Raw genomic sequence first — 12,642 nt, forward strand, 5'->3', positions numbered from 1 at the left:
TGATGCTTCCTCTTAGTAGTTTCCCATCTACAGACCCCGACCCTGCTCCTTGACTATAAACTCCCACTTTTCCTTGTGTCTGGAATTGAGCCCAATCTCTCTTGCCTACTGCAAAACCCCATTGCAAAGGTCCTTATACTTATTGCAACAGTCTTGAATAAAATCTGCCTTACTATTTTAACAAGCGTTAGAATGGGCTTTTCTTTAACAGATCCTTCCCCCACCCCCCACAGAAAAAAAATCTATGTCACTCATTTAATTCCCCTTTAAGTTAGACCTGAAGATCCCAGAGTTAGAAGTTTCTTCAAATTCCTCTCCATGCCTTCCATCATTTGCTTTAGGTGATCTCTAATTTGGCCAGGTAAGAGAAATTAACAAATTCAATCCAATTCACAGTGTATTACTAAATGTTAAAAGTTAAAAGTAGTTTTGTCTAGAATCTGCACTTTCTCACAGAAATTTATAGCACTGAAACAGATCCCCTTTAATATACATTTGCCTAAATTGGGTTTAAAAGAACAATACCGTAATGCTGGTGTTAGAAGAAAAGTTACAGGCACTGCATCACAGTGAAACATTCACTACCCATCTGGGAGAATGTGGGATCATAAAGTTTAACTGGATTGGATGTAGAACTTTATTAAAGAATCGTTTATATATGCAAACAGTTTAATATTTGAGTTTTTACTTCTAGTTTCTGGAAGGAAATGGTCTGACTCTTAGATGACTGCTTCAATTAATTTTCATAAAGTTAATGGTGGATATCAACTACATTTCTAACAATGTCCTTTTTCAATATAGCTTGCAGCCAAATTACATTATAATGTCATTTTGGGCCAAATGCCAAACTATTAACATCAAAAATTCAAGACAATATTTTTCTATTTAAAGAGAGTCCAAAACCTTTAATGATGGTTTTGTTTAGACATAAATACAGGAACTATATGGACTTGGAATTCCATATTGAATATCATGTTTCTTGATTCCACATATTTTTAACAACATTTTCCATAGTAAAGTTTATATAAGCACTCTTAATAGACATTAAAAAGCTTTAACACTAACAATGATAGATTTTCATACCCAGAATGAACTAAAAAGGCTTTCATCTCAGTGTCTCAACTATGAGAGATACAGTACTGTTAAAACCAAAAGAATGTGTAAATTTTCTCTCCATAAAAAATTTTTATACAAACAATCATGGTTTTCATTCACCTTCACTGTATAATGGGTTGAAGTAAGTATCAAAATTCTCCGTAAGTATAGGTGATGTTCAGCATGAAAAAGAAAGATGCTTATATCATTATATTCTGTTGATAAAACTGCATGGGTTTTAAACAAAGCAGGACTGACTGAGCTGAGTTAGTATAATAGTAATAAATTTCTTTGGGAAAAAAATAGGATACCATACAAATCTATTTCGGAAAAATAAGAGCTGTTTTGCCTAGATGTCTTGAGGACTGTCTACCTAAGCAGGTAGAAATTTCTAAAAATTGCACAAAACAAAATTATTAATATAGAATCATATTAAATTCTATATTAATAATTAAATATATTGCTAATTAAAATTAAATATTCACTTCTGAAAAGTGAATGTCTCAGAAAGGAGACCGCATTCTTTAGTTCTCAAAGTTTTTGAGTTAAAGCCTATATACAAAGCACGTATATAATTTTATAGGTTCATCTTACCTTTCATAAGAGAAACTACCATGTATATTAAGGAATTATGAATTCCTTATTTAGCATTAGCATCTTTTTATCAATGAGAACGCTACAGTAGATCCAACCAAATGTACCTTTATCTTAGAATTTTCTTCCTTAATGATCTTAATCTCTCCTTGACTTCAGCCATCCCCTTCCACGGCCACACCCCGGGTCTTGTCATTATCACTCAGCTCTTCACCTCCTTCAACTTCAAGAGCCCATTCTCAGATGCCATCACTTCCACCTCTCCTTCTAATTTTCTACCCATTTGTCCCCACTGTATCTGCTCTCCAACATCTTTGAACATTCATCCTTTGCCCAGCCATGTTCTCCCAGTTCATCAGCTTATTATAGCTTTAGAAATTTTCCTTCCTGTGACCCTGTGAATAATCAACTTAATTACATCTCATCAACAACTCAAGACGTCACAATCCTTTGTCCTCTTACTATTGTCTCCATGAACATAGTCAACTGAGAACTGTGGTAATATTCCATTTCTCAACTATGATGTTGATGGTTGCCGATGGCAATTGGAGAAAAACGCACACAAATATATTCCGCTCCCATCACAATTTTATGGATCCCCCCACCGCAAATCTCAGCAGCTGTTAACTGCAATCCACATACTAATTTTGATTGGCTGCCTCTCCTGTCCCATTGCTACCCTAGTCGCTCTTACGCAAATGTTTTTACCTTCTACTTCACAGAGATTTGAGGCTGCACTTTGCCCAACTAAGATTTTTTTTTAACAACTGTGGCACCTCTTATTCTGTTTCTTGCAGACTCAGGATGACATCACCTCTTTATTCAAGGCTAATCCTCTTCGTGACTTTCATCATCATAGTCACTCTCCTCTCTCTTCAACCATACACTTTTCTTGGGCTTTCTCATAGCTAAAGTCAAAGTATTTCCATCAAAGTAAATCTGCCAACCCCAAAACTCGTAGTAAATTCTCTTCGTTGTGCAATATGATAGCCACTGGTCACATGAGGCTATTTAAGTTTAAATTAGTTACAGCAAATAAAATTGAAGTTGATTTCCTCAGACACACTAACCATCTTTCAAGTGATCAGTAGCCATATGCAGGTAATGGCTGCCATGCTGGACAGTGCAGGTATCGAACATTTCCATCATCATGAAAACTTGTATTGGACACTGCAAGTCTATATTGTCTAGTATCATTCTCCCATCTGTTCTTTTCTCCACAGCCAAGCACTTCTTTAAACAATAGTTTACACTCACTCTTAAATTTCCTTTTTTTTTAAAGACAGGGTCTTGCTCTGTCACCTAGACTAGAGTGCAGTGGTGCAATCACAGCACATTGCTGCCTCAACCTGCTGGGCTCAAGTGATCCTCCCACCTCAGCACCCCTCTCCCCTCCTCCGAGTAGCTGGGACTAAAGGTATGTACCACTATGCCTGGCTAATTTTTTTGTAGAGACAAAGTCTCACTATGTTGCCCAGACTGGTCTCAACCTCCTGGGCTCAAGTGATCCTCCTGCCTGGGCCTCCTAGAGTGCTGGGATTACAGGTGTGAGCCACCACACCCAGCCTCTCAAATTCGTTACTGTTAATGTTCTTCATCCTTCACCTACTCCCTGATCGCCAATCATCTAGCCAACAGCTTACAAAAATGTCCAAGTTGGCAAAATAGAAATTAAATTCCATCTCCGCTCCCTAGTATATCTCAAACTGCTGCTCCTCCTCCAAAGTCCCTTTGTAAAAGTCTCCATCAAGCTCCCCAGCTACCCAACCCTGAAACCTAGGATTTTTCCCCAATTCTTCCCCCACTCCCCTGCTGTCATAGCTCAGAGATGACAGTTACAAAGTCCTGTGGACATTACCTACCTATGCAGAATTTTTGTTCTTTTCGCTTCACTCCTAGTATCACTGCCCTAGTTTTTAATCATCTCTGGACTGGACTACTGTGACTATCTCCTGACCTTCCTGCCTCTGGTCTCAGTCCCCTATAATCTCGCTTCACAAAGTGAACAGGTTCTTTCTGATGCCCAAATCTGACCATGCTACCTCCTACTTAAAATCTAGATTCCTCAGCCTAAGATACAAGATCCAAAGAATGATCTTTGCTTATTTTTCCAGCTGCTTTCCCATAAACTCCATTAGCACTCCCCACAAAGTCACCCCAAATTAACCCATGATCTAAGTTAAAACAGTGTGCTCATGAGAAAACACAGCTGCAACACAAGTCCCTACCTCCCCCTGCCAACTTGCCTACCCCTCACAAGTCTTTTCTATCTGGAGAGGCTGGAACTGCCACATCCTCCAGCCCTTCAGACAACTTGAAACTCCACACCCACATCATGATCTTTCATGCTGGAACGATTACTTTTCTTCTGTGCAGAATGTCCCTTCCCTGTCCACATCCAGAATACTGGCCATAATTCTCAGTAGCTGTAATAGAATATCAACACTAAACTGCTCATATGATTTCTAAAATTTATAGATCTGCTTTAATATAACAATATAAAATATTCATACCACAGGCCCTTGTCAGGTAGTAAAGCTTGAAAGTGTCTTCTATCTAGTCCCTAATAAATGTCCAGCTGGTATTTAGGATAGGGTATATTAACCTCTATCATTGAATTCAATTGGATTACTGGAAAGCTATAATACTTGAAAATATTAGCCTGACCAAAGATTAATCTATTTTTTGGCCCAACATATCTGAGGAATAGGACATATCCCTGCTCAGCCTATAACATCCTTCAACATCCTACATGTAAATTAAATACTGATGGCACTATTTTTTAACTGAAAAGGGAAGAATTATGGCATACCCAATGAAAGTAGGAGAGAGAGAGAAACAAGATTCCTAATGGAAAATCCGTCCCCCAGACGATTGATTCTAACACAAAGGAAGAAGTCTCTTTTGAGCAGCACTGGCACAGACCACCACAGAATCACCAACAATAAGCTAGCTCATGCCCTTAAATTTATTGACAATATAACAGAAGCATCACCTGTGAAACTCCTCCTAGGAACTCAGCTCACAACGTCCTTCAACACCCCATGTGTAAATTCTTGCAAGGTGACTTTCAGAATTTGAGAACATGAAAAATTCCTCTGAGGCAAGTTGGTATTCTTCTACTTTCCAGTTATATAGCTATTAAAAATCTGTGCCCATTTTTACCTTGACTAACAGAAGGTTTACAACTGTTGCATTTTCCCTAAAATCTAAAATTTATTTTTTTCTTCTGAGTTTTTTGCCTGAATTTGAATCTTACCACCAACATTATTGGCTAGGTGACCTTGGGTGACTTCTTTAACTTCTCTATGCCTCAAATTTCTGCATCTACAAAGTGTAGTTAATAATAATCCTCTATTAATAATAATCATCTTAGGATTAGTCTGAGAACTATATGAGACAACACAGGTAAGGTGCTTAGAATTGTGCCTGCTGCCTAGTGAGAATACCAGAATCATCCAGAATGATCAGCTGTTAACAGCCATTTCTGCTTTATTTGGAATATTTTTATGGTAAAAGCCACCTCTGACTCTTTTAAAAACAGGTAAGTTACAAAGAACTGCTCCTGGTTACAAGCTTCCACATAAATATGATATTCATGTCAGGAAATAAAGCTACCCCATGTACCCTGCACTGCTAAGACAGATTATATCTAGAGTGGGGTATTTGTTCCATGCAGGCTGCCATTCTTTAAGACACATCAAAACTAAATTCATTACTTACTTGTTCTTTCCATAAGTTATTGAACCTAAAACTCGGTATGTCAGAAACTACACTCAGATATCCGCTACCAACCCCCAGTAGAGTCCTCCTTCCCTTCTTACTGAACACCTCCAACCATCCAGAAACTCAGGCCTTAATTCTTGGTATCTGTCATCCTTCATGCCTAATCATTCATCAGACTCAGTCAGCCTCCTTTCTCACTCTCTCTTAAATCACTGGCTTTTCTACTTCTACTGCTACAACCTTACTCAAGGCTACTTTCTTGCTTTGGATGCAGAGTCCTACTCAAGTCCCCTCTCATCCCATTCCCACCATCAACCAAAATGACCTTGTTAAAGACAAAACTGGTCATCTACATCCTTGCTTCAGTCTATCAACAGTTTGCCATTTTCCTTAGCAAAAAGGAAATGTCCCAAGCCTTAACATATAGCCTTAAATGGCCCTGCATGATCTGAGCCTCCTTAACACCCAGGCTTTCCCCTAGCCTGATCTCATCCTCCCCTTACTAATCCACACCAGACTTCTTTCCAGTTTTTAAAGAGACAGCTGCTCCAGTCTCAGGGCCTCATGTATGTGCTTCCCATGTCCCATCGGCCAGCCAAAGTCCACTCACACATGAGATTTCTGCTTATGCATCACTTCCTCCTAAGCAGAGTCTTCCTGTTAGCATCCTGACTTTTTCCTGCTGAGTAGTAGTCAAAATTCAATAACTGCAGAATTCGCTTTTCCACTCTGCCTCCTCAACTAAAACATAAACAGGGACATCCCTGAGGGCAGGGTCTCAGTTGTCATTGTTTATGGTTACAACCTCAGCAGTGAGCACACTGGTTTTTACACAGCTAGTGGGGTTACTTTTAATTGTGGTAAAAAGCACATAACATAAAACTTGCCATTTTAACCATTTATTAATGCACAGTTCGGTAATGTAAACTATATTCTCATTGTACAACCTATCTCTAAAACTTTTACATCTTGCAAAACTGAAACTCTACCTATTAAACAACAATTCCCTGACTCCCCCTCCCCCAGCCCCTAGCAACCACCATCTACTCTCTGTTTCTATGAGTCTGCTTCATATAAGTGGAATCCTACAGTGCTTGTCATTTAGTGACTGCCCTAACTCACTTAACATAGTGTTCTCTAGGTTATTCCATGATACAACATGTGACAGGATTTCCTTCTTTCTCAAGGCTGAGTATGTACTGATATATACATACATATTCCATTGTATGTATATACAACGTCTTCTTTATTCACCCATTAATGGACATTTAGGTTGCTTCCATCTCTTGGCTGTTGTGAATAATGCTGCAATGAACATGGGTATCGAAATATCTCTTCAAGATCTTGCTTTCAATTATTTTGCATATATACTCAGAAGTGGGACTGCTAGATCATGTAGTAGTCCTATTTTGCTGTTGTTGTTAAGATGGAGTTTCACTCTTCTTGCCCACGCTGGAATGCAACGGCACGATATCCGCTCACTGCGACCTCTGCCTTCCAGGTTCAAGCAATTTTCCTGCCTCAGCCTCCCAAGTAGCTGGGACTACAGGTACGCACCACCATGCCCAGCTAATTTTTGTATTTTGAGTAGAAACAGGGTTTCACTATGTCATCCAGGCTGATCTTAAACTCCTGACCTTGTGATCCACCTGCCTTGGCCTCCCAAAATGCTGGGATTAGGCGTGAGCCACTCTGCGCCTGGCCAGTAGTTCTAGTTTTAACTTTCTGTGGAAGCTCCATAGTGTTTTCCAGAGTGGTTGTATCAGTTTACCTTCCTACCCACAGTACACATCATCTCCAGTCTTTCCACATCCTTGCCAACACTTGCTATTTTCTATTTTCATGAGAGTAGATATCCCTATAGGTGTGAAATGACACACAGGTAATAACCAGCAGTTAATGTCTACATATACAGAGGCTGCACAGATAAGTAAGGCATAGCCTCTACTCTCAAGGAATTCATAGAATAATAGGGAGAAAGAGTAACACACAAACAAGGTGTGTACTAAATGTACAGACAACACAGAGGGAACCGTCAATTCCCACATCCAGTAGGCAGTTAAGAATATGAGTCTGAGATTCAGCGAAAGCTATCAAGTGGATACATAAACTGAGAGTTGTCAAAATAAAAAAATAGTATATCCTACTATTATTTATCTAAATAAATACTACTCTTTCTTATGCAAAACTAGTATTCCAAAAATACCAAATTTCTCTTTTTTTCTTTCTTTTTTGAGATGGAGTCTCACTCTGTCGCCCAGGCTGGAGGGCAATGGCACGATCTCGGCTGGCTCCAACCTCCGCCTCCTGGGTTCAAGCAATTCTCCTGCCTCAGCCTCTCGAGTAGCTGGGACTACAGGCGTGCGCTACCACGCCCAGCTAATTTTTGTAATTTTAGTTGAAACAGGGTTTTACTACCTTGGTCAGGCTGGTCTTGAGCTCCTGATCTCAAGTGATCCACCTGCCTTGGCCTCCCAAGTGCTGGGATTACAGGCGTGAGCGACTGCACCCAGCCCAGATTTCTTAAGGTAGTATATCCTATGTCTACTAAGATAACATGTTATTCTACATATTGTACAACATACTGAATTGTCCCTCTGCTTTACAAAGATTATACTATATGCTCTTATGAATCTAACAGTATGTAATCTCAAAAAAAGTAGGTAGTCCTAACCAAATTCCCACCACTTCCTTTTTTGCAGCTTTTAGGACCAACAGAAGAGCACATAATTGGAAACAATATCAAGGTCACCTTATAATTTATAGTCTAAAAAAAACACCTAGTTTATTTAGTCAAGTGTGCTATTACATCTGAGAACAGTACTCTAAACAGAGTTCTATTAAGAATACTGGTGTACGATTCGGCAGGCAGCCATGCAATTTAATTGTCTTTAGTCTAAACATGGAATTAGACCACAAATTAGATACCAAGTATTTAAAGCAAAGTAAGTCGAGAAAACTTAATGTATATATAATTATCACCCTTACTATCCTCTATTTCATTAGTAGGATGTGTAAATACAAACAATGATAGCAACGTAGGCAAATAAAGTTCACACTTCTGTTCTTCTATTGATTGCTCTGTTGTACTGACTGTAACTTGAATGTCAGATAATGGAGAGTAACCCCTTTCACTGTGAGCAAGTGTTCTTGGTATCCTCAGACAGAATCGTTCCAATAAGCTACCGTCCCTGCTTTTCAGGTAGGCCTTAAAACCTAGCATACAGGTGACTGCACAATACGAGCTGATGTGATCAGCTTCTTTACTTACCTGGTAGAGCAAAAGGCCAGATTGGGTGACTGAGAGCCAATGTGATTGAAATGATACCATTTAGTCTGTGTTACCTTTATGCCAGAACATCAATTTTTCACTGATGACATTCTATTTTGTCTGCTCACGTTGTAAGTGCAAAGCACGTTTAGCACACACATGCGCTAAAAAGCTACAGGTGGTTTCTCTCCACACAAGATAGTTTTTCAGTATTTACCAGATTTCACAGTGAAGTCATAATAAACAACTAAGTTATTTTATAGCTAAATTTTAAGCTGAGATAAACTGGTTAAGAAAAAAAATACAACATGTTCTAAAAAGATACAAATAAACTTGAAATCACTTACTTTCTGCTCAGGGCTTTCCTGAAACAAAAGTCCAAAGTAGTCCTTCTCCAAGAGATTGAGGTGTTCACACACACTGTCAAATAACACTTGTCCCTTAGCACGTTTCTGGAGAAAAAATAGTAACTTTACTTTTCAAGCAGTAAAGATTCCAAGACTGCTATAAATAAAAAACATCATATCAGATATATGATTTATTTTAAATTAACATCAAATATTTGTTTTATCATTTTTTAACAATATAAAAGTGATTAATTTTTTAACTTTAGCCATCCCACCCTCCACACATACACAAAGCTTAAAATCTAAAACAAAGGCATAAAGCAAGCACCATCTGCTTTATTGCTACTCGATATAAATATAAAAAGGACTAAAAAAGCAAAATGTTAGCTGTTCATTTTCTTAGTTTAAAAATGTTCAAATTGCTTCCATCAATTCCTCAAGGTGGCTCATATCTATAAAGTATACTACTCCCCAGGAAAATCATTTAGCTCTGGTATTCAGTGTATCCTAACATAATTTATACTATCAGCACTTAGGTTTATTGTTTTATTTTTGTTCTATGTTATCTGTAGAACAGACTTTTTTTTTTCTATACAAGTTATTCTTCTATTTACAATTTTCCTAGAAAATGATATGTGTTCACTCCCTAGGATAAATTCTAAAAATACAAGATAATGGAAGTGGAACAAGAAATCAACTGCCTCTAAGGGCTTAACATATTTTTACCTTGAACAGATTTTTCTTTTTAATTTAAGAAGCTGCTGTAAACAGAGATGTAGGAGTCTTTGAAAGCCATAGAAGAAAAGCTCATCGTCTAACCAATGGCAAAACATAAACAGAGTGGTGACTCTTTTCCAATTAAGATGCACACCCCTGGAACAACCCAACTGTGAGGTCAGGTCAGACACACGCCTCCTCCCCAGATGCACTGATAAAAGCCACCAATGGATTGCTAGTGAAAAAGAAAAACCATCAGACTTTTCTATTCTCAAAATGAATGCCCTCACTATTAAAATGTGCACTAGTTCATCCAGTGTGTGAAAATTAATGTTCTCCCCACATATATCTTGAAGAGGAGAATCTGGTACTTTTATTATTATGCCTCTTACAGTAACATTTCTCAAAAGAATAGAATTGCATCAAATTGTAAAGGGAAGAAGGAGAGTGCTACACAGATTACATTATTTCAACGTAATCAGCAATGTAAGACCAGGCATGGTAGCTCACGCCTGTAATCCCAACACTTTGAGGCTGAGGTGGGCAGATCTCTTGAGCTCAGGAGTTCGAGACCAGCCTGGGCAACATGGTAAAACCTCATCGCTACAAAAAAAATTAAAAATACAAAAATTAGCCAGATGTGGTGCTGTGTGCTTGTAGTCTCAGCTACTCGGGAGGCTGGGGTGAAAGGATTGCTTAAGCCTGGGAGGCGGAGGCTACAGTAAGCTGTGTACACGCCACTGTACTCCAGCCTGGGTGACAGTGAGACCCTACCTCAATAAATAAATACACAAATAATAAATTTTAAAAAGCAATGTGCCATATACATACTACAGGTTCACAATCAGGATTTTACAGCCAATTAAATCACTGGGTATGCTTAAGATAGATATGTGCTTGTTTGTCTACACATTAAAAGTATATACAAACACAGTATAGAGAATAATAAGAGTACTGGGCTCTGTGTGCCAAACACCATAGTTCTAAATACACTTCCACTATTTATAAGCTATGTGACCCACAGCAAGACACTTAACGTCTGCTTGCCTTAATCTGCACATCTGTGAAATGAGGATAACAGATACCAGATACCACAAGAGGTGTGGTGAGTACTAAAGGAGCTGCAGTATATAACAATTGGTTACGATGCTATTTGAAATTAGGGTAAAAAGGATAGTGAAGATACCTTATGTCTACAAAGACACATCTCAGTTCAAGGAGAAAGCACCCTCCAATTCTAACATTAGCTTCAAGTCAACTCTTATTAATAATTCACACTTTCTCATTGGCTGCCATTTCAAAAATAGGAACATACCCTCATGGACAGAATTCCCCTACAAGATTAAGAGGACAAAAACACCCACACAGCTCACCACTACAATTTGGTGTTGGTATGCTGGCCGTACATGAGGTTTCAGCATGACAGCTGGACCGGTTCCTCTATCTGACCTAGTTCCTCTATCATTCAACATTTTGTACGTATTTTCTATTACTGGACCAGTGTGACAATGGAAAACCACTTAGTCTCCCTGACTGTAAAATGAGGATAATAACTCCCTCAGAGCTCATGTGAGAATCAAATTAACCCAGTGAGATGGAATATGCCTCAACCAATCATAGCTGTACTCTGCTGTCAAATATTCTTTCACTATCCCACATCTAACAAACACCAGAATGTTTCTAGATGCTAAGACTGCTTCTCTACTATTCTTTCCTTGTTTTTCCAGGAAACAGATATTCTCAATGCTTGATGAGATCCTGATTGCACATACAGGTTACTTAAGCTTCCATCTGCCTCTTCACCCTCAATGAACTCAAAATCTGGAAGGAAAAGCAAAAATGCAACACCATGAAGCACAAGTTGAGAAAGCGATGCACAAAGTGCTATTGGAACACTAGAAATCGAATGAGTAAATGAGACTTAGAGAAATTACAGCTTCACCAAGAATATGATATCTGAAGTGAATCTTAGAGGAGGAAATGATTTTTCATTTCATGAGGTAGAAAAAACAGATATTCTTAATTACTTACTTTTTACTTTGGATATTTATAGAGCTTAATTTTTACTTTGGATGTTTATAGAGACGGAGTCAATTTCTGTTCAAAAGATACTGGAGGATACAGTGAAATGAAAAAGGAAGTCATCCAGAATAAACAAGCCATGCAATATGACTGCTGGTTACACTGTCCAACTCTCAGGTGACTGCGAAGGCTTGCCAAGCTAAGACTCAATCTATATTGATCCGTATGTGTCAGTTCCTATGTTAAGATACTGGGGAATCAATGACGAGTACAACAAACACAGTCTCAGGAAATGTATAAGCAACTGGCAGAGAAAGAAAATAAATGGGAAGCCAAAACTGAAGCATTATGTATCTACCAATTTGGACATAACCTGGCCCAACTGGCCCAAAGAGAAGTGACCAATGGCCTACAAGATAGCCTGATACAAGAGCTCTGCTCAATGATAATGTTTTACTCTGGGGATAAGGAATAGCAGATACAATCATAACATCCCTCAGGGAGTTTAAATACAGAACACACACACACGCACACGCACACATACACGCACACACATGGTCATAAAGTGGTATAAACTTTATACCACTGGAGTGGAGACGGCAAGAAGGCTATTGGCAGAAGCCAGTATCAAGAGGCCAACCTATATTTGCCAAAGTTGTGTTCTGCTGGTCCCATTCGTCTCATGAGTTATATATACCCCTCATTCCCTAAAAGAGCAGTAGAGTGGGAGAAGAAAAAATCTGCTTGTTGCATATTATTACTGAGCATCAAAACACCTATTTGTATAACGGATACCCTAAGGAGTCCTGCAATGCAAAAAACCTGTTTCCCATCATTCCTTTCACTTGGGAAACGTCAAGTTTCCCAAAA

The 12,642-nt window shown here is 38.6% G+C and overlaps 1 protein-coding gene across 50 annotated transcripts in view; it reads right to left on the reverse strand.

Moving 5' to 3' along the window:
- The window catches only part of EPB41L2 (erythrocyte membrane protein band 4.1 like 2), a 225,724-nt gene that overhangs the window by 79,989 nt on the left and 133,093 nt on the right, over nucleotides 1–12,642 (reverse strand). For all 50 annotated transcript variants that reach the window (XR_013534545.1, XR_013534544.1, XR_013534542.1 and 47 more), the window contains one exon: nucleotides 9,034–9,138. Coding sequence is in view for 47 of the 50 variants with exons in the window: in XM_008995068.4 (XP_008993316.1) it covers nucleotides 9,034–9,138 (105 nt within the window). In the remaining 3 variants the exon portion in view is untranslated. The remainder of the gene's footprint in view (nucleotides 1–9,033; nucleotides 9,139–12,642) is intronic.

Source organism: Callithrix jacchus, chromosome 4 (assembly GCF_049354715.1).
Source record: "Callithrix jacchus isolate 240 chromosome 4, calJac240_pri, whole genome shotgun sequence".
In the NCBI taxonomy this organism is placed as follows: Eukaryota; Metazoa; Chordata; class Mammalia; order Primates; family Cebidae; genus Callithrix; species Callithrix jacchus.